This window comes from Centrocercus urophasianus, unplaced genomic scaffold (assembly GCF_019232065.1).
Source record: "Centrocercus urophasianus isolate 14NV4802_14NV808 unplaced genomic scaffold, USGS_Curo_1.0 seq_11, whole genome shotgun sequence".
Taxonomy (NCBI): domain Eukaryota; kingdom Metazoa; phylum Chordata; class Aves; order Galliformes; family Phasianidae; genus Centrocercus; species Centrocercus urophasianus.
Window position 1 is genome coordinate 77,316,969 of NW_024884253.1, and position 26,008 is coordinate 77,342,976.

At 46.4% G+C, this 26,008-nt stretch overlaps 1 protein-coding gene across 2 annotated transcripts; it reads left to right on the forward strand.

Annotated features, from left to right (window-relative positions):
- Positions 1-594: 594 nt before the first annotated feature.
- On the forward strand, positions 595-25,784 carry TNFRSF11A (TNF receptor superfamily member 11a). Of its 2 annotated transcripts, none has more exons than XM_042838540.1 (10): positions 595-656; positions 11,547-11,628; positions 11,901-12,026; positions 12,556-12,699; positions 13,763-13,856; positions 14,226-14,320; positions 15,099-15,206; positions 16,873-16,925; positions 18,567-19,404; positions 23,209-25,784. In XM_042838540.1, exons 1-10 carry the CDS (start codon positions 597-599, stop codon positions 23,574-23,576), a joined length of 1,968 nt encoding a protein of 655 aa, XP_042694474.1. In that variant the 5' UTR covers positions 595-596; the 3' UTR covers positions 23,577-25,784. The 2 variants fall into 2 exon arrangements, with proteins under 2 accessions (XP_042694474.1, XP_042694484.1); XM_042838550.1 differs by having other exon boundaries at positions 16,876-16,925.
- The last annotated feature ends 224 nt before the right edge of the window (positions 25,785-26,008 follow it).

Below are 26,008 nucleotides of genomic sequence, written 5' to 3' on the forward strand. Positions count from 1 at the left end.
TCCAGCACGTGAGCATGGCAGATGGGGCTGCACGGCATGAAGGCCAGGTGGCTGCGTGAGGGCAGGAGGGTAAGGGATAGCAGAGGCACAGCGGAATCCTGAACTACCACAGAAACATAGAACACCCCGAGCGGAAGAGATCATACGAGTTGAAATCCTGCTGAGAGAGATGTCCTCGTGCCCAGAGGTGTTGCGGAGGACACGGCAGCACCGCCCCAGAGCACAGTGGGCAGCAGGAGGCAGGTGGGCGCCCCGCCGAGAGCCGTGCCCGTGGGCAGGAGCGAGGCCGGGGCACGGTGACTAAAAGGGGGTGGAGAGAGGAAAGGGAGGGCCGTCCGGGGGGGGGGGGGGGAGAATAAATAAATAACCAGGGGAAAAAAAAAAAAAACCTGCATGTCAAGTCTGAGGAAATGCTGTGGGAACTACAGCCGGGCTCTTTTTTTTTTTTTTTTTTTTTTTTTTCGCTCTTCTCTCTTCTCCCCTCGCGTAGCTGAGAGGAAGGGCGGCACGAAGGAGAAGTAGGCAGCCCCATGCGCCGGGCCGCGCCGCCGGGGCGCGGGGGCTGTGCCGGCCGGCGGTAGCGCGGCTCAGGCGCCATGCCGGGCCCGCCGGGCTGGCTGGCGCTGCTCTGCCTGGCCGCCGCGGGACGCCCGCAGGTAAGGGCAGCGCGGGGACGGCGGGACGACTCCCAGCGCCCAGCACCCCGAGGCCGCCTCGGCTCTCTGCCTCTCTCTCTCTCTCTCTCTTGTGGTGGCGGTGGTTTCTTTTTCGCAACTCGCGAGCGCCTTTTGCTTCTTGCAAACGCTGATACTTTCAAACGAAGGCAGGGGATCGGCGAGGAAGGCAGCCCGCTGCTGTTGAGGGGCAGCGTTTGCACGTAGAGCGAAAAAGAAGGCAGGCTCCACCCTGCCGAGCGGATTTACTCCGGGGAGCGTGAGCGCGCTCCTTGGCCCTTGCCGTCGTGAGCCGCGCCGATCGGGCGTGGGCCGTGGCCCAGCTGCTCGCGCGGAGCCCACGGGCCGGGCGGCTGTGCGAGCGCATCGAGCGGCCTCCGCGCCTCCGGGGGAGGGTGGCAGCGAGCGCTGGGTGCCGGCGGGCAGAGCGCTGTCCGCGACGCTCCCCGAAGCACGGGCTATCGTGTGCGGTCGCCGGCATCGGCCCGCTCTCGCGGAGCCTTTCCTGATGCGGCTGAGCCTCCTCAGCGCCGTGCCGAGGAGCTCATAGAAGGGCTTGGGTTGGACGGGACCCCTGGAGAACATCAGTCCGACCCTCTGCTAAAGCGGCTCCTTCGTGTAGGTCGCACGGGAAAGCGTCCCGGCGGGTTTTCGGTATCGCCGGAGAAGGAGGCTCGGCAGCCTCTCTGGGCAGCCTGTTCCAGTGCTCTGTCGCCCTCACAGGAATGAAGTTTTTCCTCATGTTTGTGTGCAACTTCCTATGTTCCAGTTCGTGCCCACTGCCTATCACAGGGCACCAAAAAGAGCATAACCCCATCCACATGGCTTCTACATTTTAGCTACTTGTAATCTTTGATGAGCTCCCCCCTGAGCCTTCTCTTCTCCAGGCTTAACAGTCCCTGGTCTCTCAGCCTTTCCTCGTTAGGGAGGAGCTCTCACTTTACTTTTTCTAATTAAACTGCTTAAAAGTAATTCCTCTTTCTTCAGGTTATCTAGGGCCTTCTAGGCTAGCAGGTTTTTCATCCTTCCTACACTACAGACGCTTTATTTCTCCCATTAATCACTATTTGGCAGCCATGTGTGCTTCTTTCATGTGAACTTCTACAGTTTCTCATTACTCTTTATTAGGTGCAAGTGTCATTTTAAGTGCCTCCCTCAACTTAGTGCTGTTGTAGTGCTGCGTGAGTCATGGTTGGGCTCCCTGAGAGCAAGGTGCAGCTTCAAGGAAAAGAGATTACGGAGGAAGAAAAAAGCCTCTGTTGTCTGCAGCTTTCAATTTAATGTCTGACCACATAGCCCTGAGAGCCTTCCCTCTGGATCTCTGTTCCTAAATATGTTGCCTTGAAACCACACAAGCCTTTTTTTCCCCGCCAAACTATATGTTTCTTTCTGTCCACTCTCACCCCTTAGGCTTCTCTTAAATAGCTGCTTTCCAGGTGTCCTCCATATGTATATGAACAAGCCTGCATGTTTCAGAAGAGACCTGCCCATCATAGATTTTGCATGGATTCTCCCACCTCCCATCTGTAACCTCTATCTGCCTATTTTCTGCCTGCTCTTCAGAACTGTGATCAGTGCACTGAGGTGAGCAGACTTCAGTGGTCTTTGTACTTTTGTTCCAGTGACACCTTCTTCCTTCTGGAGCTGTTTTGTTTTGGGGCGCTTGTTCCTTTGGAATCTCCTTGTTTCCTGAAACCTGCTACATTCTAACCTTGGAAATTTAGATTCCTGTGTTTTAGATACCTTGAAGTAGGAGCCAGTAGGTCTGTCAATTCAGTGATTTTCAGAGGATGCAAAACAGGGAACTTATACTTACTTGAGGCAAACATGTAAAGTCTTTTCTCTGCTTTCAACATGTGCTTAGTTTTGAGTCTGTAAGTACATGGGGTGAATCTTTCCATAGCCAGTGCTTCAAACAAGTAAGCAAGATAATAAGGGATTCCAGGAAATCTGTAGCATTAAGTTTGCATAGAAAAAAAAAAAACATACATTGTTGAAGAGCTGGTTGACTTCAGTACCTTGTCTGCAACAGTGACAGAGCTGACAAGTCCAGAAGGTGAATGCAAGGCAGGCCTGGAGAGATGCTGCTCCCAGAAGTCCTCCAGGTTCTCCTTTGGCTGACTGGTCTGAACGGCGGCTTTGTAATCAGTCCCCTTACGGGTTGTCATTTCTGATGGAAACAGTTATAGTCTGATGGAATCAGTGCAGCTGGGCTGAAGTTTGTCTGATGCACTCGTGTTAGTACAGAACCACCAATATGGTGGGTGGTGGTAGGACAGTAAAATCCGCAATGTATTTCCTGTGAGGAATGAGAAACACTTGCAAATGTAAGTTAATGGGTACTCATGGTGCTGCTGAGAAAAGACATCATCGTCATCATTTTCGCCAAAGAGGAAGCAGGAACAGAGAATTCGTGACTTGCTGTAGGTCACACACCGAGCCTGGAGCAGAACTGCTGGGAGCAGAGCTCACCCTCCTTGTCTTGTGCTTCAGCCACAAGATGATCTTTTCCGAGTGATGCATCCTGGGCAGCTGTCAGAGGACACGGCGTTAGGCTTTATGAGACACAGTCTGCATTTACAGTGTGCATTTAGAATGTGTGTTTACAAATACGCAGTAACCCAGCTGCCTGATGTAACATCAGCTCTTCTTATTCTCTTGTATAGCAATGGGATTCCTCCACTGCTTCGTAGTCTTCGCTTTACAGGGAACATTTAGAAGTCTTCATAATCTAGAAAAATTTTGGCCAACATCTGTCTGTTAACTAAAATGCACTCTAAGGTGAGAGGGGAAAAATATAGAAAATAAAAGTGTCCATGCTGTGTTAGATCTTGGGTCCTCCCAGTCCGTGTTCCTGCTTTGACTGGGACCAAAGGAATCACTCGATAGAGCAGAACTTCTGTAACAGCTCATCTGAAGCCTTGGGTTTATTCTGGAGTTAACAGTGTAAAAGTTACTGTAGTTTATTTGTCCAAATGCCCTTGCAGGAGAGACACCTGAGAACTTTTTATTGCTTTAAAGTTTCTGCTGGATTATATGAAAAACATTTTACAGCGCCGCGTGTAAGAGGAATAACGCATTGCATATAAAACCAAACCAAAACATGGTTTATGAAACTGGTGTTGCTTCTCTTTTCATGTTAAGCATCATCTTCCTGATGTAATTTCTACTTTCCCACAGACAGGACCAAAACAAACCTTCACCACATTCCACAAGTCAGTAGAACTCAGAGCCTATCAGCTGTCTGTAGCAATACTAACCCTTCTCGTTTACGGCACAGAAAGTCACAGAAACCTCAGAGCATTCTCCTCTGGCATTTATGCCTTAGCACTGCTCAGAGCAGTCTTTGCATGTGCCTGTCTGTCCCTCTGAATTGAAATGCTGAAAGCCCTGCTGTAGGAGGGACACGTGTAGATGCAGTGAAGGGGTGACACGTGCTGTCCTGCTGCTCTTTGCCAACTTCCCCTCTGTGTGACCGGGGCTCCTGGTGGCATTTGCAGTGACCAAGCCAGCAGGGTTCCCTGTCTGTATTCCAAAGAAGTAAATACAGTAATTCTCATAACAGCAGAATCCAAGTTGCCCAGTGAGATGGTAGGTGCTCCATCCCTGGAGACACTCAAGGCCAGGCTGGACAGGACTCTGAGCAATCTGATCTCACTGTAAGTGTCCCTGTTCATTGCAGGGGAGTTGGACTAGACAGCTTGTAAGGGTTCTTCCAACCCAAATGAGTCTGATTAGCTTACAGGAGGTGGGCAGCAGGGAGAAGAGGGAAGCTGGGCTGTATGGTTCTTTGAGTCCTCAGCTGCAGCTGTGTTCTTGCAAAGGCTGCCTTTTCCTTTCACTGGAAGTTTGGCATGCCATCCCTTCAGTTGTGGGCTTCTGCTGCAGCTGCTCTGAGACTGGCTCGTTATTACTGATGGAAAGCACAAAGGCAAACATTTGTGTGTTATAGATGCAATATAAAAATTAAGTTCTGTTTAACCAGGTTGCACTATGGACTTGGGTAGGCCTCTGTCTGTGTAATGCAATAGTCTGCCTGCAAGAACTTGCCCTGTTTTATGACTTAGTCTTTAAACACAGCCCAAAGTTCACACAGATGTGGGATGGAGCAACTTGAAAGCTGCAGGGTGGGCTGCAAGGGTGGCCCTGGCTACATGTCAGGGCTCCAGGGAAGTGTGGGTGTCCTGGTGGGTCACTGCACATTTGTCACCGTGCCGAGGCATCGTGCCTGTGACATGGTGTCTTAATGGTGGTGGGCACCGTGCTGGGCTCAGCCCCACTCCACAGGGCTGTGCTAGCTGCTGCTAAGCACTCCAGAACACTCTGGTTTCTGTCCTATGCCTGCACACCTACCTCAGCTGCTCTGCATTTCTCCCTTTAGTTACCTTTCTGTTTGTCTGTGCCGGCTATGAGTTCTCTGGGCGGAGGGTTTGGCTTTCTTCTCTGTTTGTACAGCGCTTAGGATGTCATGGCTGCAAACACAGCTGAAGACTCATTAATCACAGCAGGTTAGGGCCCTGTCCTCTTCTCACCAAAGTCACACGGAGGCCTGCTGGGAAGGAAGCAGATACATCCTGTAGCCCACAGCCACCATGCCATTCCTAACCCTCACTCTTGTTCCCCACCCCAATGGCAGGGACCAGGAGAGGCTGTGCGTGGTGGGAGAGCCAAGCTGGTTTAATCCACCCTGCAAGAGCCAATTAGCTGGGGAGGGGTAAAAAAAAAAAAAAATAAGTGAGGTCATTCACCCTGACCACTTTGTGGCTACTCCAAAAGAAAAAGAAGTGTATAGGAGCTGTTCAAGAATGACAAAGAACAACATTTGTGACTGCAGATTGGTGCAGAGTATATTTAGTCAGTGGTCAAAATGGAGGGAAAAGAAAAAGTCTCACATGGAAAAAAAAATACTGTGAAGTTTTGTTAGGCAACCTATTAATCTGGAGTACAGATAGGGAAAAATGTGCCACTAGGTTCGTATGAAGTCTTAAAAATTGCTTATGTAGCACACAGGGGAATCTATTTTGAGCCTGTTATTTTGCTGCACCAAATAGTTTTGCCTTACGAGCATCGTGTTCTCTGTAACTTTTCATTGCTCGGCAGCAAGAACAATAAGATGATTCCATGAATCTGTTCTCACAGGAAGAAAAAAGCTCTCCCCTGCTATAATACTGCATGTAGTAAAGCAGGCTCATCATGGAAATCAGCCAAAGCCCCATCAAGTCGGGGAGGGGTATTCCTGCTGACTTGGCTGAACCCCGGCACAGTTGGTTCCTCATGGTGACACTAAAAGAGTAAATTAACCATTTCTCAGCCCAATCCTGCGTCCCTTCGCAAAAGCAGTGATTCCTTCTCGATGAAGGCAGTGCAGACAGAGCCTGGAAATCTCTTGTGGTTATTTCTGCATTGAGATTCAGCTTCAGTGATGAAGCATGGACAAGTAATCTTCTGAAGCACTCCCTGTAAATGTGTCTCTAGTGCCTTATAATGATTCTAATTGGAAGTGCCGATGGGTGAAAGGTTACTCACAGCAGTGGCTGACGCTGTGCCTGGAGGGCTGGGACTGTTGAGCTCTCCTTGTAAGCGGTGCTGTTGCACCTGTTTCATTTAGGAGGGAGACCTTGCAACTTTCCTCACGAGCACAGCTATTTAGTAGCTTTGGTTATGTCCTTACTCTGTTGTTCTTATTCCTGCTTGTTAGGGACTGTTGTGTTGCTACCAAACCCCTCTGTTAAATATTTTGGTTTGGTTGGCTTTTGGGTTTCTGCTCTCTGATTCATCTTTAAAGCACCCTACCTAGTAGCTGCCAGTCTTTGAGTGACTGTGGCAGCGAGGACCAGCAGGCTGATGCATTCAGGATGCCACGTGTTGGCAGACGCACGTCACAGTACACAGGTCCAAGCCCGGAGCTTGTTGTGTGGAGATGACTTTGCATCTGCTGGGCATGTGATGGCGAGTTTTCAGCCTGCAAAAGAAAGCTGCACGATGGACGTGCTCAGTTGGCTGCATTCAGCCCCGCCATCTATCTTCTCGGCCATCTCCCAGCTGCTATCCCTGCGGTCTCAGCATGCTGCTGCCAGCGTGGTCTGTGTGACACTTCTTTGCGTGGTGTACCCACTCCAAGCAGCACTGGCTGCTGCTCCTTCCCCTCTGTGGAGCATGACCTGTTGCTCAGATGCTTGCTTTTACCACATGTTAAAACCAAAAGGCAATGGGAATAGTCAGGATTAAGCTTTGACCACTGCTTATCCACTTTCTGGCTGCAAGTTACATTTTTCTCTTAATCTCTTTATTATCTATTTTATTCTTCATGTTCCTTCTGGCCTCTTTAGGTATTCAGGCTCTAGCAGGGTTTCAAGGACCTATTTTTAAGATTGGAATAATATTTAGTCGGTAGCTGTTGCCATTTCCCGGCTATATTTTACCACGTGATGGTAGTTTTGTGATGTGGTTTACTGGTCACTGGAAAGTTGACATCACCAAAAGCATTTCATTCACAATCTGAAATTTTTGTGTTGAATTACAGACCTGCAAGTGAATAACTGGAATTGTGTGGTGGTGACTTGCATGCTGTTCTAATTTAATTTTTTGTATCAGCAGGGAAGCCAGTCCCTGCTGAAGGCCAAGGTGCCAAGGCTGCAGGATCTACTTCAGATTGCCTGAGAAACTGCTGGTCAGAGCTCAGCCCTGTTGACAAGGGCAAATAAAGCCCAAGCCAAGGAGCTGTAGAAATATTGTAGCAGTACATTAAGTATGGCTAAGAATCTCAAAAGCAAGTAGTATGGGTATGTTCAGGGCCCAGAGTTCAACTAACAAGAGGCGTGCAAGGCCAGAGCCACCTGAGTTTGCTCTCCCATAGGTAGTTTGGGTTGGCAGCGCTAAATGGAGAAAGAATGTGCTTTGCTCAGTGAAATGATGGGAGATATCTTGAATGCTCTCCAGAAAAAGCCACACTGAGCACTAAGGTGTCATCTTGAGGTAGATTGGCTTTGGCGTGTCCCTTTACATCTCAGCTTTTCTAAACTAAGATTATCGCTAATGAGCAGTCCCCATTAAGGCCTCAGGTTCTTGTTCAGAAATGACATGGGAAAAAGGCTGTGGAAACCCCCGAGCTTGTTCTTCCAGATTTTTTCTTTTAAAAGAAAGAGGCCCGTGCAACTTTATCTTCTCTGAAATGTCCGTCTGAATATTCATCTGAGTGAGAAAGTAATTTTAGCATCCATGACACACAGCTTCTGCTGTCACCCGATTGCTCAACAGCACCGAGAATAAATATTTCCGTAAGCCTGAGGACAGGAATCTGAATGCTTCTGGTTCCCCTTTCAGAAGCACCTGTGTGTGTGTTTTTTCAAGGCCCAAGTAACATGGTTGTGCTTTGCAGCTGACTCATTGAAGTTCTCCGACCCTACGAGCACAAGCACACTCTTGCTTAGCGTTCTTTTCAACAAATAGGAGGAAAAAAGGGCTTGGCACTAAAGTACAGTCCTCCTGCAAACCTTGACAGGAGCATGCATGTTTCTCCAAGGAAGTCAGTGGTGCTACTCATGTGCTTGAAGGTAAGCAGGTGTTGGCATGCTTTACCAAACAGCCTTTGACAATGCACTGAGCCCAGAGGATATGTGTTGTTTTTTTTTCTCTGGATTCTTCTCCTGTTGGGTATTCTTGTCTTATTCTTCTGAGGAAGTGTTTATCATGGCTGAGGAGGGAAAGGACCACCAGTGTTCTTCCAGTTCAGCCCCTGTTCTAGCAGGACCCCCTACTGCAGGCTGCCCAAAACCAATTGAAAGAAGAACAACTAACTTTATTTAGGAATTGGTACAAATATGTGTGCTTTGCACACATTTTAAGTGACAAATTAAATGTGCAGAAGATACCTAGGCCATTTTAAAACATTCATTCGCATCTTGTGGTGGTATTTACTGCAAACATTTACCAATAGTGAGACTTAAACGAATAACCAGCTTGGGTTTTCTTTGTTCTGTGTGATTACTTCAGATGAGGTTGGCATCTTTGCTTTCACCGAGGCCCCTTCTTTAAAGAGAAGAGCACCACGATGTCAAAATCACCATTGCCTGGGCAAGCTTAAGACTTTGGACACTTGTTTCTCTTTCCTGCTTTGCCACTGATTTCCTGTCACCTTTCGAAGCTAGCTGGCCTCTGGGCCAGAGTTCCTCCTCTGTGAAATGAATTGCACTTCCTTGTCTCAGATGGACGCTGTGGCTGGGAATGCGTTGGTGCTGGTGGAGCATCAGCCCATTGTGCTGCTGGCAGCACATGTGCTTAGTATTGGATTCTTGCACCCTCCAGAAAGCTGATGTCCTGTTTGACACTGCTCTGCAGTCCTCTGGCAGACGATTGGACAAGGAACAACCGAACTTCAATGGGGCCCTGTTAAGAAAAGGCTCTGAGATCACTGGATCTACCCAAAGAAAATGTGAAGGTTCTGTTGTTTCCATTCCCATCTTCTCCATGCTCTTCTTTCACACTCAGCAGGTCCAGCCAGTCTTTCACCTTTGTGAGCTCAGAAGGGAGTTAACAAATGGACACTGATAGCTTTGTCTTTATTTCACTGAGATAAATAAAAGAAGGAATAGTGCGGCTTTGTAAATGCATCGCCTTGTCTCAAAAGGGGAAGGACGCTGTCGCAGAGCATAATGCTCATTGACACAGAGCATAGATTTACGCAGCTGCAGCTGGGAGTATTTTGCAATAATTGCCCTCTTCATGCTACAAAGCAGGAAGGTCCAAAGCAGTTTACAAAAGGTAGTGAGCAATTAGCATATGCTCCTGGCCTCCGCGCAGGGAGGTTGCTTGTTCTTTTCAGGATGAGTGTTGGTTCTCAGAAATTATTCCAAGCCCTTCTGCTGAATGTCCTTCAGCAGATTTGCATATCCTTCCTTAAATGGGACAACTTTGCCCTGGTTTGACACTTCAGTTTTTAGCCTTTTCTTCTAAAGAGGAACTTTCAAACTGGGGCAAACAAGGAAGAAAAGAACGTTCTGTTGATAAAGCAAGTGGCTGGATCCATCCTTGGTCTCACTGCTTTTCTTGGCACTTCAGACTCCTGGGAATAGGAATCGATTGCTCAAGATCTTCTCTCTGCTGCTCAGGGAAGCAGCATAGTGTGAGCCCCATTCTGTTGAGGTTGTTTTTATCTCCTTGCATTACTGGAGCATTTCAAGAGTGTCTCCAATGGTGCTGAGCAGCATCTCCATTCAGCTGCCAGCCTGGCCAGCTTTCTGTTCATAGATCACATGTTGCTTCACATGCACTGGTTGTTGTCCTGGTAATTGGGAAGATGAACAAGGTGGCTGTCAGGAATAAAGCAGAATGAAAGCTTTTGAGAGTATGGAAGTGCTTATTTATGTTATGGTAGATGATGCTTTTGTGTGTGGTGCTGTGCAAACATGAAATGCAATCTTTGTTCCAGAAAATGTATGATCTGATCAAAAAGCAAGATACTGCTAATAAGTGAGAAGAAAGAGGCAAGGAAGCAATAAGACAAAAGAAGTGTCCTTGCAAGATTGAACTCTTAATTTCACATGGGATCATTGTAGTGATAAAAAATGGCTATAAGATGTTAATAAGCTGTAAAAGTATGAAAACTGAAAAGCTCTGGCTTGAGGTACTTACTCTGTTTCAGGCACAGTTTTGGTAAATGCAAGTCATGCACCACCTTATGGCTCAAACTCCAAGCCAGGAGGTGGTGTTTTAAAGAAAAAAAGTCATCTTCCTTCGTCAGTTTTAAGTCACAAGACCTGTCCCAGCATTAGAAGATCAAGATGCTTGGAGAAAATAGTTTGTATTCAAGATATTACAGTTGATGCGATTAGAAAAGGAAGAAAGAGGAGAGGAAAAGACACGGAGGAAACCAGGGGAGAACAATAAGTAGTGGAATAGAAGCAATTATCAGCAGGCACAGTACTTTTATGCACTATTAGACAGCCAAATCTCTTGCTGAGCAGCAGCAGAAGTCCTGGTGCAGCTTTCTCCAAGTAAAAAATTGAGTAAATGAGATTTTAATAGCGGCATTCAACCATACTGAGTAATTTCTTGCTGTGAGCTGGTTTGGAGTCATTTTACCAATTGGAGGATCACCAGCTGGATGTGAGGTGTTGAAGTTGCCTGGAGCACCAGTGCCAGCAGACTCCCAAAGCAAGGGCCTCACGTGTAGCACTTCCACCTGGTTTGTTTGGGATGGGTTGTGTTGGATTTTTTGGATTTGGAGAGGAAAGAAGGCTGTTGGCTTAGTTTGTATCGCCTTGGTGGTGGCTGCCTCAGTTAAATGAGGTCACCTCTACAGAGCACCTTGGGAGCCATAAAAAGCTGCAGAATTAAGGTCTGGCATTTTCTGGGACTAGCCAGGAGTGTTGTGTGTTCTGGTGGGAAGCCGGGAACTTCTTGAACTTCTTCTTTTCGAAGGGTGTAAATAATTCACCGTATTTGTTTGCCACATGCCATATTTCAAAACTGTCAGTGACCCAGGTCTTGATCTGGGGTCGTATACGTGGAAGGGACCATAGAATTATGTCAACACCTTTTTTTGTTTGTTTGTTACAATTGTCTTGAAGTCATAGGTTCAAAATAATCGAGTATTGTAAAAAAAAAAAAAAAAAAAGAAAGGTTAAATAGCATGCCAAAAGTTTGTGACAATTGCAGGATTGTGGTATGATTGATTTATCACCTGGCCGTATTCCATGTTGTTGTCTACAAAGAACCTTTGAAGTCATAAATGTTTAATGCTTTACTGCTCGGCTACAAAATGCTACACTCGAGAAATTTTTTGCTTCTCTCTATCAGCACTGTGATGAGATAGGTGTGAAGCTTTCCTGGTATATTGGGTCTCATGCCCTCTCTGTCTTTTCTCCTCTCCAGTTGTCACTACAAAGCACTCTGCCATGTGACAGTGAACAACACTATGAATACTCTGGACGGTGCTGCAAGAAATGTGAGCCAGGTATGTGAGTGCTGGGCTGTACTGCCTCACTAATTGAAAAGCTCCTTAGAAACAGCTCTGGAGGTCAGTAAGGCGACTTGCTCTCGTGAGCTTCACAGATGTTTCAGTGCCACTCTGATTCCTCACCTGAGTGAGGAAATGAGTGGAGCAGGAGGAAGAAATGGTTGTCCCCAGTAGCACAGCAGAGTTAGCCTATCTCATTTTCCCTCAGAGTGCTCAGAGAAATGCTGTGCAGCTTGCAAATTATCTGCTTGTCCTTCTCTCCTTCACAGGAAAGTATATGTCTGCTAAATGCACTGAGACTTCTGACAGTGTGTGCCAGCCATGTGGCCCCAATGAGTATATGGATATCTGGAACGAAGAAGACAAATGCTTGCTACATAAAATATGTGACCAAGGTGAGCTGTTCATACTGGAGAACTTTTTAATCCAAATTAGTGAAGCATGAGATGGGCAAGTGGATCTAGGGAATATCCTCCTTTTGGGTGCGTGGCAATGAGTGCTGAGCTTGCACAAGAACCTGGTGGATGGGGAAGTCCCCAGACACCAGAGGGTTTTGCTTCTATGCTCTGCTGAACACTGCAAATATGGTCTTCATGATGCTGAAAAGATTATCTTCAGTCAGGCCATTCACTCCCTGTGAGTTGGATCTTAATGTCCTTCTGCCCAGTATATTTTGCACTCACTTCTGCCCTTGTCTCACTCTTGCAAAAGCTCTGTTTATTTTCTACAGGAGCTACAAGGAAAAGTATTGCTCAGGAGCCCAATCAGTGAGGCTGATCAATGGCCTCCCACGCTTCTTGAAAGATCCCTCTAACATGAGTGGTTTCACCTCTGGCATTCGAGCAAAGCAAATAGGTAGAACAGGATGTAAACTCAAGGCTTGTTATCAGAGAGATATTTACTGCCATCTGCTTTCTCTTCTAGGGAAGGCTTTGAAAGAGGTGAACCCAGGAAACAGCACATTCCAGCGGCAGTGTGCCTGTACCACAGGTTACCACTGGAACGAGGACTGTGACTGCTGTCAGCGAAACACCATTTGTCCTCCAGGGTTTGGAATTGGGCATCCTGGTGAGATACAGAGAGGGGACATACAAATGAAACATCCAATCTCTGGCCTACACTGTGTGGGTTGTGACATTAAAGAATAGCTACTGTAGACTCTCAGACCATTACTACTGTGTGTAACACTCCAGGACTATTTGCATTTGAAAGGCTTCTGCCTTTGTAGTTAAAGTAAAATCTTGAATCAAGTGAGTTTTGCCAGCTTTAACATGGGCATGGCAATAACAGCAAGGTCTTCAGTGCGTTTCTAACGTTTGCTGAGGTGCCTGACTGTGGATCATTAATTTATGCATTGCCCCCAGCTTCAAAGAAGTGATCCACTGGTGGTTGTTGCTGCGGTCAGATTTGAAATCAGTTGTTGTCAAATGGCTTTGTTTTGCCATTCTATGAGGTTATGAGTTAAAAGCAATAAACACCTCTAAGGTAGCGCAAGCGTTCCTTGCTTTAAATGACATGCAATGCAAAAATTTATTACGGACATGCAATTTAGTCCCACATCTGACAGAAAAGCAAAATGCAGGTATTTTGTGGGTGGAAAATGGAGATGGTTAAGTTCAGGGTTGTAATGGACACTGGGAACAGCTATATCACTGAAAATTCAGCACACAATAGGGCAATAGAGGACGAAATGCTGCATGGGCTTGGAGCAGAGTGGTGGTGTTTTTCCTGCAATCTAGCAAACCGTGATACAGAACTTCGTTCACTGTGGCTTCACAGAAGTGACAACATCAGTTAACGTCACTGCCTGTGTTGTAGCACTGACAAGAGGAAGTTAATGGAAGTGGACTCGTATGAGAGCAGTGTATTATTTTGCAATAACTGGAAATGGTGCCTGATCGTTTTTTATTCTGATCGTGCAGGGGAATGTGCTCCTCTCACCTGAGCACTTTTTCTGCCTATGTGTGACTGTCACTGTTGCTTTATTATAATTTTAGATCCCTCTATCTTCAGGGAAGCTTTTGGGGTGGGAGTGGAGTGGGAGGATGGGGGAACATAGTCACCTTCCCCTCACTTGGAAAGAACTCAAAGAAACTCAGTGGTGATGTTTTTCTTCCTCTGCTACGCACAGTGCAACAAGATAAGGACACAGACTGTATGCCATGTCCCAGAGGCTACTTCTCAGAGGTTGCTTCATCCACTGATGAGTGTAAATCCTGGACCAAGTAAGTTACTTTGCCTTCCAAAAAGCCTATTACAGCCACAAGGCAGTGAGAAGCTTGAGCAAACACACTTTTCAGTGGAGTGTCTCTGCTTCTCTGTGGCATTTATAGAGCATGTCGGTTGGCTGGATAGAGATAAGGGCTTTCTCATGTTGGATCTCAAGTCTTTCTGGGGTGGAGAAAGACAGCTAGGACAGCAACTGCTGAGTTGACATAGATGAAGATAAAGAAGGTGTCTGAGCTTCAGGATGGAGAAATGAAGAGTAAAAGAGAAAAGAGTACTTTACAGCAGAAAGTATTACTCTGCAGAAATGTAGGAGCCACAGTGAGCTCTGTCTTTGGGATTCTAGCTTCTTTGTCTTTCCTTTTTAGCTGTTCAGCTCTGGGATTGGCAGAAATAGTCCCTGGGACTGATAAATCGGATGCAGTTTGTACAAAGCAGAAGATGGCTGAGCAACCAGAATATGGTATGTGTCCTCATAGGGCTTATCTATTAGGAAGTACAGGGAGGAGGAATATATGTTCACTAGGGTTTTTGGCTGGCTTAACTCCTTTCCCTCTGTGGATGAGTCAATGGGAATTAGCTGTAGACCAAGACAGAGCTCTTGTGAAATCTTACCTTTAAAGCCTAGCAGCTCTAGGGCCCATGCCCAGTGCTAAGCAGTGCTTCTCACTTCTCTCTGAAGCTGCATGGTGAGCAGTTGCTGTTATACATCCATCGTTTTTCCATCACGTTTACTGCTCTTTCATTTGTCAGCCTGCCGGTTTCTGTACACGTTAGCAGAAAGGCCATTGACTTCTTGTGTCTCCTGCCTAATGTTCCCTTCTTGCCAGTTGCCCTGTTCTCTATCCTGTGAAGCATGCAGTGATTCTTAGACGAAGACAAAATTTTGCTGGCTGAATTCTGTAGCTTCCACAAGCTATGTGTCCCTCTCATCTTGAGACAGATTAAGCACAGCCCATAGGCTGCTGGTGGATTGCAAGAAAACTTTCAGAGGATTGTGGCTGAGTCATACCTCCCTCAGACACTAAGTAGTGAGATGGCTCTGTACCATGTACCTTTAATGAGACTGGTTGTCACAGAGCTCCATAAGTGCTAGAGTGTGGTCCTTATTATAGAAACTGAAAATCAGTTAGGAAGAACAAAACTGCTCTCCTGTGGAAAAGCAAGTGACAGGAGCAAGGATTGTCATACTGCTGAGAACAGCAACATGTTGATGGTATAATCTTTCTTATACCTTACAGGAACAAACAAGATCTTGTATGTGTTGATTGTCATCTTGTTTTTTGTGGCACTAATTGGCATTGTCATCTTCATCGTATACTACAAGAATAAGGGGAAGAAGCTGACAGGTACATGATAGCTAATGTTATGTGTGAATGTGACACCTACGTGTGTATTTGTGCACTCTGTTTTCACAGGTACCCACCAAGATACGAAACTCAGGAACTTTTTTTGAATTCCTGTCCATATGGGTGTCTTGACTAGCACAAAGCTGGGCCTGAAAATCTTTCCTATAGGCAGGAGTATGTTACACCTATGCATAATGCATCTTGCTCAGCATCTTCCTGCAGCTGTGCCAGGGAGATGAGTGCTTTGAGACTGGATGTAGCCACAACATCTATGATGGAGGAGTGGGGGAGGTTTGTGTATCAGCATGGTAACTTTGCACTGCCTGGCACGGAAGAGGAAAGCAGGGGGAGAGTAACATAAATAGTAAATATATATATATATATATATAATCTAGCAAAGATACACTGGATAACATTGGATTTTTGAATATATTGTGACTAGGACAGAAAAATTTTCTGCAGTAACTCGAATCTGTGTTAAGATGTGGGACTTCACAGTTAAGAACATAGTCTTAGTGTTCTTTTCATTTTTTATTTTCTTCCCCTAAACATGGAAAGCATTTCCTGCCGTATTTTTCCCTCGATCTCCTTTCCTAAGCCCCAGAAATCTATGAAATGTTTTGGGAGCAGTGGAAGGGAAGGCAGCAACCCTTGTAAGGTATTTTTCAGCCCATGTTTTAGAAATATGCTGCCTCTACCACACTAAACATGGGTTGTGCTAAATCTGGAATTCCTGGGATGGGCTGAAGGAAATGGTGACTCTCCTTGCAAAGCAAATACTTATGATGCACAGCAGGTTAGGGGAGAGTGCTCTTTACTTAACATTCCTATTGACCTGGTGCTCTGCAGTGACAGTCCTTCATTGCCTTTGCACAGTAGATCCTAATTAGAGTACCAGAGACTTGCAGGCTCAAGAAGAAACTCTTCCTGAGTCTGCCTTTGGGGACTGATTATAAACGTGCAGACCTGACATCAGAGGTACAGAGTCATTGCTGGGAAGTGACAGGGGCTAAGTGACTTATCTATCTTTAGATATACAAAAACCAGTGCAAGCTTAAAGCAAAACTTAAGCCCTGCACAATCTCCTGAAAGCATAAATAGCAAGAAGAATTGCTGTCTCTATAAAACAGCTTTAAAGCATTATTCGACTTGAAGATTTTCCATGGGAGATACTTCGATAAACTGTGTTTCCTAATTAAGTACATCCCTGTTACGTGGAATGCTATACTTGAGACTGCCATCCCGTGGTTTCAGTGGCTTACCCTCTTCTCTCCAGTCTCCTCACTCCTGTCTGGGAATGGTCTTTATGCCATCCATGTGACTTCTCTTGAAATAGACTGCACCGTTCTAAGTGGGTCGGTATCGGGCCAGTCATAGTGTGGTGACATATGACAAGGAAAGAAACCCCATTTGATGTGGAACACAGTTTAACGTGATCTATCTTAGGAGCTTGGAAACATTTGTTCCACAGAGATACATCCCTGTTCCAGTTAGAATGAATCCTCAGACAGCCTGATGCTGGGACACTTGAACAGTCAGTAAAAACAGTCTTTCTGGTTTTCATTTACTATAATATTATGGGTCGTGAATGACTGTGGGTGTTTAGGTCTGTGGCTAGTTTCAGTGCCTGCTCTGTGTTACAGCTACTCTTTCGTTTTCCCTACAGCAGATCTACAGAATTGGGCTAACGAGGTGTGCAGCCAAATGAAAGGAACAAAGGTAAAGTCAGGGGCACTAAGATTTTCCCTCTGTTTTATGGTTTCCTCAAAACATTCCTGACACCCCTCCTTACTTTAGACTTCATATTAGTGTTTGGCTAGAAAACAAATTTGGAGTTTCTCAAAAGCCTTACAGCTTTGGCTTTTTTAGTCTGTTTTTCTGTAAATGTGAGGCTTATGAAATCAAGATTCTCAAATAGCTTCTGAACCTGCTCTTTGGTTTCAGCCATCTTTAACAGTGGTAACAGTCTCTGTGATGATTAAATATTCATTAGAAGAGAAAGTTGAATGTGAGCCCATGCTACTGAACACCTGAGACTCTCACCTAAGGGAGAGCCGTTCTGAATTCTAAGGCTGGGAAAAACTAAACATGAGTTGCATGCTTTTACATACCAGAGTCCTCATGGGAGAGAGACCTGGATTTGGTGCGACACCAGGAATGCTGAACACTCAAGGAACTAAGAACAGAGCCATCAGCTAAAGGAAATGGCCACAAGCCCCTTTAATTCTGTCAGTCACTGAAAAACCTCGTGTGTGAAGAGCGTATGACCTTCCAAAGGGTTTTGCTCTGAAACAGCCTCAGATGCCCTTGCTTGAAACTCTTGGTTGGGAGCAAAGATTTGCATGCGTGTGCACTGTCTGATTGACATCAGGGACGCGGACTGAGGTCCCCTAGCTCCCACGTGCATGCTCTTCCACTGCCCCACCTGCCAGTCTAAGAGCTCTGTCTAGCTTAGATGTGGTAACACTCAAGTCCTGTTGCTACAAAAAAGAAAACAAACCCAGCAGCTTTTTGAGCAGGCAGTTCCTCTTTTGTCTCATGAATGTTCTTGCAATGTCCTGCACTGGCAGCTGCTCAGATCCTCTGGGACAGAAGAGTGAATCAACAGCAATTAGTGGCTGGCAGCATTTACTTTGTGTCCTCCACTGTGGAGGAAGGGAACAGATGCTAGAAATGAAAGGTAGCGGTTCCCAAATACCCATCATTATGCATGACTGGCAGGAACTGAAGGGAACCCTTGAAGTATTTCCCAAATCTTTATTTTTTATGGAGCTTCAACCAAAAATATAACTTAACTGTAAAAGTATTGGCAAAATGATGTCACAGGCATTTGCAATTGTTGTCTTAAAGTATTTGAGGTTAAAGCAACCTTGTCTGTTTGACTTCTATTTTTCTAGCACGTCTCTGAATCAATCCAATATTTGAATCAGTTATTACTACTATTACTATTTTATGATTACTAATAAAGATTTTGCTCACGGTGAGGTCTTCACAGATCAACAGCCCTTCAAAAACGTAGATTATTCAGAGGAGTTACAAACCTTTTAAGCAGTTAGGTAGGTCTAACCAGTGTCCACAAGAAACAGCAGCCCTTCTAGATTTATTAACTCTCAGGTGCTCTGTTGACTGGTTGGACTTGATGATCTTGAAGGTCTTTTTCAACTGAGATGATTCTGTGATGCTTGAGAGCTGGCCAACTCTATTATCCAAGATTATGTTTTATCGAATCCAGCAATGCTACTCAATCCCACCAGCTCCACGCTGAGGAAGCGTTAAGGCACACCTACTTCTTCTTCGTTCAGAAAACAACCTTCAACCAGTTCCTTGATTAAATACAGCTTTATTTCAACTTTCTTTCAGGAGCCATCCAGAGATGCCTACGTTGCTGTAAATATAACGAACAGCACCGTCCCGCGGCTCTCTGAAGACATGCGTCTCCTGGGCCCTGCTGGCTCCCCTGCCCCCGGGAGCTCGCCCTGTGCTCAGCCCACGTGCAGGCACGGCAGCCCAGGCACGGCACCCTGCAGGGCTGGGGGAACCTTCCAGGAGATCTCCGTGGGGACTGAGACCGATGATGACCATTTCTCCCCCGTTCCCACGGAAGATGAGTATATGGATAAAGATCTCAATACTGCTGATTATTTACCTTTACTGAGTCAGCCTGACAGTAAAACTTTGTCACTGTTTTCAGAACCGGTGGAGGTAGGGGAGAACGATAGCTTAAATCAGTGCTTTTCAGGGATCGGCAGCACAGAGGATGTGTCCATCCCTCGGGGCTCTGACCCTTCCTCTGGTGCAGATGGTGTACATGCCACCACGGACAAATACCTCCAGAAATCTTGCCAGCATTCCCATGGTTGCCCAAAGGAAATTGACAGCAAAGACACAGATCGTTTCGCAATAAACCGTGACTCAGAGAAGATCTGTGTGAGGTGTGGCATTTCATACAAGGAGACTCCCAGAAAGGGGAGCAGACCCTGCTGTGCTGCAGTTGTTGGTGCCTCCACCTCCCCAGAAACTGGATGCTACGCACAGTGCACCTGTGGCTTGAATTTTCTCTCTGCTGGTCAGAGCCCTCTAGCAAGTGACCATGGTATGGAAGATGCGTCTTCTGATGGTACCAACACAAAGTACCAGAACACAAACAGAAGCACTTCAGGGACAAACAGCAGCACTTCAGACCTCCCTCCAGCATCCGGTAAGCCCATGGGGATTGGCCTGTACACAGTTGTGTAGGGTTAACTTCAGTGCTAATTTGGTGTTGTTCAGAAGGTCTGATGTGGGAGAAGGGAAAAATTAAATGGTGCTTTTTCACTTAGTTGCCCTGAAGCTAATCTGAAAGACAGAAGTGAAATAGGATAGCCATTTGGTTTACAGTGAATTTCACATGTAGCATGAGCACTATGAGGGATCTCTGTAGGGGACTAAGAAAGAGGAGAGAATAGTGACCAACAGGCTGAAGTGAGAAGAGATGCACAACTCTGAAGGGCGTGTTTTCATTCTGCAGCCTGCATGTGCATTTTTGCCCTTGCCATTAGGTTGCAGTCCAGTTACAGTCACGTGGTGGTCCATGGAACCAGCTGCAGCTGTAAGCTGCTGGTCATGGTTGGGTCTGAGAGACAATGATCAATATTTTGCTTTTAGCTCTTTCTCTTTGTTTTAAATTGCTAATGTATGCAATTTATATTTATACATATATAATATATAAACTAGGTGAATTTTGTGATTCACTTAAAAATAATTTCATATAGACATTTTTTCTCTAAATATTAGCACTCGGTCTCTAAACAACTTTGAAACACCGATGTCTCCAGTTTTCTAATTGGCTCCTAAGTTACTAGTTCAGGGAATATAGCAAAATAGTTGAAATGAAAGCAGGGATAAAAACCACCAAAGAAGGCAAGTTATGAGCCTTTTGTGGACAAAACTTACGTCTCTTTTCTTCATTATTAAAAGCCTGCAATCTTTTTGTCGTATCATATTAGCCATTCAAGATGATAATCTCCTGAAGACGGATGCTCTGTTTTTATTTGCCTGTGCACTGCCAAGCATAATGGGACCTTAGTTTTGTCTGGGACATCTGAGTGTTACTGTAATACACACAGCGATCATCAGCAGTTGCCCTTCTTTAAAACCACATCATGCCTTAACGTTTCTTATGCAGACATTCTTGTCAATCTGCCAAAGACCAAAAGTGACACTTTGAAGACCCGCAAGTGGAATTTTGAAGGCCCTTCCCTTCTAAACATACAGTGCTGTGCAGGAATCTCGTAATGTGTAGTGATCTTTCTAAGAGCAGACACTCTTTCTACTGCTTCAGTTTCCTGAAATCTTTAAGCAGTTTCACTGCTTGATGTGTACAAAAGTCAGAAGTAGCAAAGAAAGATGGATTTTATTTCTGTGGAAGGTGACTCTGAGGTACTACTGAAAGTCAAGTCATATCTGGCACTGCAGAAGTACTGCTTTTCTTTCTGAATCGCTCGAGAAGAGGAAGAGAAAATAGTAAGGAACAAGAGGGCAAGCAGGTTTAAGTGCTTGCAAATGCTATCTTCACTCTGCACCATAATTCTTTATAATGATTTTCACTGTGTCAGTACCTTTGGCTGTGTACTTGCTATCGTGCTATCTGGTGAAACCTGAGCATAGATGGAGAGTTCCTGGTTCACCCCAACCTTGGCATAACTGCCTGGAGGTGCTGGCTGAGTCGCAGGCAGTGAGAGTGTGGGTTTAGTCAGGATGGAGCTGATGTGCCTTCTGGAGTGGCCTTGTCTGCCTGTAGCGTGGTGGGTGCCCTGGTGTGGCACTCTCCAGCTCATTCTGGGGCTGCTGGTGGAGCTGTGGTGGTATAACGCATTTTGCTGGGCCTTGTGAAATGCCCAGGTGCAATAAATATGCATACGTAACAAAGCTTCTTCAGGCAGCTACTTTGGATGCAGCTGTGCTAAGGCAGAACCGTATGAAAGTGGGTGGATGAAAAAATGGGAAGAAAAATGATGTGGGTAATTCCATGAACTTTTGGTTTTAGTTTCTTAGTACTCAGAATGACAAGGGAAATTGCAACATCTGCCCCTGATGTGAAATAACCCTAGAAGAACCAAAGCAAACCTCTGGACAGGTGTCATTCAGGCTTCATGGATAGTAATTGATAGGAGCCTTCAAGCACCTTTCAGATCTCGCTGAGCCTGGAAGCAGTCAGAATGTGGAGCATTGGATCATGGCCATCTCAGACCTTGTGCAGGACTTCAGCATCAGGCATGAGTGGTGGAGGACTTCAGTGACTCATAGCTAGGGATGGCTTTGCAGAGCCTTCACATTCACAGCCCACACCATCCCAGCTCAGCTACAAGAAGCAACATCAGATGGCTCTGAGGAAATTAATCACTTGCATTGTTCCAGTTCCTAGCAGATAATTACCACAAAAATATATCTGTTTTTGTAATTAACATCATCAAGAGATCGAAAGGCTGAAGTGTTGCAGGCAGCAATGCCTTCATTTATCCTCTGAAGGAGTCCTTTATGTTATCTGATTGGAAGCATGTTTCTTAGTGCAACTCAGAAAGTTCTTGTGTCCATTTGCTCTTCTTAATCTTGTACTGAGCTCAGGTGAACTTTCACAATGCCTTTTTTGAGTGAAAGGCAATCCATGCAAAGGCAAACAGGTATTGGTGTAGCCCCATGGTGCCTGACACAGTTGTGTTGATGGCAAGCAATTAACCTGAACACAGGGGAAGCACCTAGGAGGGAAAAATCCCTGTGGAAAGCACTCAATTGACACCTCATGTTCATCAGCAATACTTGGAAAGAAAGCAAAGAGCCAGCGGTGTGATGGTTTAGCTGAAATAAATAGGATTGCTTGAGGGGAGCTGTTAGAAAGATGCTCCAGTACTGCCTACGCTTGCTTGGGTATCGCATGAGGTCTTCACTCAGCTCTAGTGAAATCCAGTGGTGTATAAACAGCACCTGGGGATGTAAACAGCACTCTAGGCTGCTGGAGAAACAGCAGTTCTCTGGGCTGGGCCGTGCTCAGTGCCTCTCATGTCTAGAAAAGCATTAAGAAAATGACCAAAATATCCCAAGGGATGCATGGTCAATCTGCAAGTTGTGATTAAGTGAAGCTCAGTGGGAAAAAAAGCATTTATAAGGAGTGGTGTTCATAGGCTTTGAGAGTTTCTCTTTGGTTTGGTCGGTTTTATTTCATTCTGGGGACGTTTGTTAGTTTGTCATTTAAAGTTTGTTCTCGGATATTTTCTTTCTGTTCTGAGAGAAGTTTGTTAATTCCACAGCCTGGTCCTGTTGTCACTTGAGTCAGTGACCCAGTCCTTGAATTACAGAAAGATTGAATAAATACTGAAAATTCTCTGACCACAGGGAGACTTGCTGAAACCATAACACTGTTAGGTTGCTGTATATAGATTGTTTGTTCCCTGTAGCGGGCTGTATCCCAATAAGTCCATGTGGGCACAGGGGGAGTGCTGGGATGTGCCTGTGTGGGAACGCAGACAATGCAAGGTAATCTTACAAGCTCCATTCCGTGTGAGTGCAATGGCCTGACGTTAAATCTTTCAGCATTTATTGATTACACTTGCTGTTTTGTCTACACGCTAGGAGTGATCACGTACCAAGGGGGAAAACAAGATAGTAATAGCTGTTTCCTCACTAACTGGAGGCAGTCTGCGAGTAGCTCGTGTGTCCAGAGGCAGTGGGAGGATGAGATTATCACGCTTTCTCACTTGTGGCAGTGCAGCATGTAGGAACAGCTTTCCCAGATGCCACAGACAGCCCCCCTGAAGCAACAGGCTTCATCCTGAGGAGGCACAAGTGGAAATCGTGAGAAAGCCCCATGGAAGGCATTGATTATGAGAGCATCCCTATGTCACGGGGAAAAAATCATGGAACAAAAGCAAAGCTATCGCAGCGGATTGAACTCACAGTGCTAAACATCCTCCTCATGAGAGAAAATATTAATCATGCCTGTCTTTTTTTCTCCCCCCTCCTTCCCCAGGAAATGTGACTGGAAATAGTAACTCCACATTTATTTCCAGCGGACAAGTAATGAATTTCAAGGGAGACATCATCGTCGTCTACCTTAGCCAGAACTCCCAAGAGGGAGCTGTGGCCTCAGGAGCAGCCGAGGAGAACGTCAGCAGCCCAGTGCAGGAGGAGAACGCCAGCCGCTGCGAGACCTTCGCCGGCAATGCTCAGCACTACAAGGAGAAGTGCGCTGAGCTGCACGCCAACATCCCTGTGGGCAGCGGCGGGACGCGGCACCACGCAGCCCCAGTGCCAAGCCTGGCCCGACACAGCAAGGCCTCACCGCCCGTGCAAGAGGAGGGCAGGCTGGGGCACAGCTCGGAGAAGGTGTTGAACTGATGTGAGACACTTTCCCACGAGGGGTCGTCCCCAGATCCCGGTTGCTGGGACAGATTTGTTTCTTCCGAGAGCGCTGCTGGCCCCGGGGTCCTCCAGGAGACTTGGGATTGGGAGGCCAGGCCCTGCGGGCTGCCTGTCTCCTCAACGGGGTGGCAAGTTCTCCATGACTTTCCCAAACAGCAGCGAGGGACGGCTGAGGGAAACTCAGGCTGGGGGACTTGGCGAGAGGGAGGACGTGGATCACCAGTAGTCGTCCCCTCCTGGAGAGGGGCAGCATGCTGGAAGGGGCTCCAGACCAAGGTTTCTTTTTTTTTACTGGGTGGGAATTGTAGTAGCTCTGTAGGTGATCCCTCTCACTGGGACTTGAGTCATTCTTGATACCTCCCATGAGAGAAGGAAGCAATGGCCACCTCTGCTGCTGAGCTTGGTGCCCACCTGGCAGGGCAGGGATGGAGTAGGTTGCTTCAGCCCTTCTCATCAAAATGTAGCAGGAGCTCCAGTCCTAAACCAGCACAACAGTCAAGATCCTTGCCTGCCCCTTGCTAACTTGTGGATGTGAGTTGGTATAGCACTGCCTTGGGTTACAGTAACAGGCAAATTAGCACTGATACGCCTTGAAAGTGCATCAGATTAATCCTGAACAAGAAGCATTTTTATAGTTTTGAACCCTGATTCACTGCCACCTTACTGCATCTCCTCAGAGGAACACAAGCCCCTGCAGCTGAAGATGAACGGCTAGCAGGTGAAGGAAGGATCTAGGACAGCTAGCTGCAGACATTTCCCAAGTGACAGGAGAGGGAGGGAGTGCCTGAAGATGGAGAGTTTGCTGAGGGTCAGGCACATGTTCCTTCATCTGCCACAACAAATTTGTCATTCCCATTGATCTTTTCATTTATAAGCAGCGCTTTATTTAGGCAGCGTGAAGCGATTTCCAGAGCTCAGCCTGTCTGAGCTGAAATCACTGTAACCACTGTCACACTTAGAGCTGTAGGACCAAGGGATTGGATTCAAAGAATAATAGCGATTGTTAGTAGAGTCTCAGCTACTCAGGTGGCTTTGGTTCAGATCCTGTATCCTTCAGCCTCCTCCACCAGCCGCTGTGGAAAGGTGAAGGGAAAAGAGCCTCAGGGAACCCCCAAGAAGAAATCATGGTATTTTTTACATTTCCTGACCAGGGGTAATTTTCTGATGTTCTCCTTATGCACAAGAGTTGCAGTAGCCTTTCTTCAGTCTGGGAAGTCTAGGAAGATCCCTGCTTGTTTCCTGCCAGAGTGAAGGGATCTCTGGTCAAGTGTATTCTCATCTGCTCTGACAAAAAAGATCTCAGCAGGGAGGGCTCCTCTCTAGAAAGTTATTAAAGCTGTTTGCAGTAGCACTGCTCTGAGGGTGAAGAGAACCCATGAAGCTAACAGGGTGACCACTGTGTCATGATGAACTTCTCATCCACAGAACGAAAGGATGGCCTCAGCCTCCCTCATCTCTCAGGAGAATAATTCTGCATTATTTATATAGCGTGGGTGGAAAGCTCAGCCCAGTTGTGCGAGACTCTCTTGGGTTGCTGGGGCAAGGGGTGTGTGACCAATCCGAATCCCTTTCACCTTTGTGTGGCCTTCAAGAAAGCAGGCCATCTGACCTGAGGCTCAGCCAGGCAGGAAGGCTGTGCCATTTAGTGATGGCCAGTGCTACCTCTTCCTCTTTGAAGGAGGTGTGCAACTGGGGCTGTCTTATCTGTGGTACTGATTTGTCTCTCCTGCTGGATCCTGTATCCACCTCACTGTAGCCTCTTCAGGCCTGCGTCTGTATCCTCCAGGCACTGGTGCAGTGGGGACAAGGAAGCAGAACTGCACATCAGGTTCATGCCAGCTTGTGCAGATCCTTTCCTGCTTCAGTTATGTAGATGTATTTTTACAGAAAGCATTCTTCTAGACTCAGCCAGCCCATTTACAGGACAGGAGGGACTGAATTAGTGCGCTCAGCTCTGGGTGAACCAGCTGCACACAGGTCTGTCTCCTTCTCCATCCTGTGGTCTCCAGGCACCACCAGGGAGCAGGCTCAAAATCTTGGTGTCAGAGAAGACAATGGGAAGTTTACTGTGCTGTTGGCGTCAGTGAGGGATTTTTCCCTCACTGAATTATAGGATTCTGCTGAGTGGGTTTTGAAAATGGGATCAGCAGCAGGCGTGAAGAAGAGGGTCATTGGGATCTCAGCACTGTGGCCGCTCCCATATGGGAAACACACCGAAAGGTCCAATTCTTGGTCTTCCTCCGAAGCCTGTGTAAAAGTGAAGAAGCCATATTACAGTCATCAGTGTGCTGCATGCTCCCCAGGTCTCTGCCTGGTTGCTTAGATGTGGACCCCAAAAGGGACTTCTGTACCTTCGTGACTTCACATGTTGTCAGCTCGGAGCAAAGGCTGGTTTAACATGTCTTTGT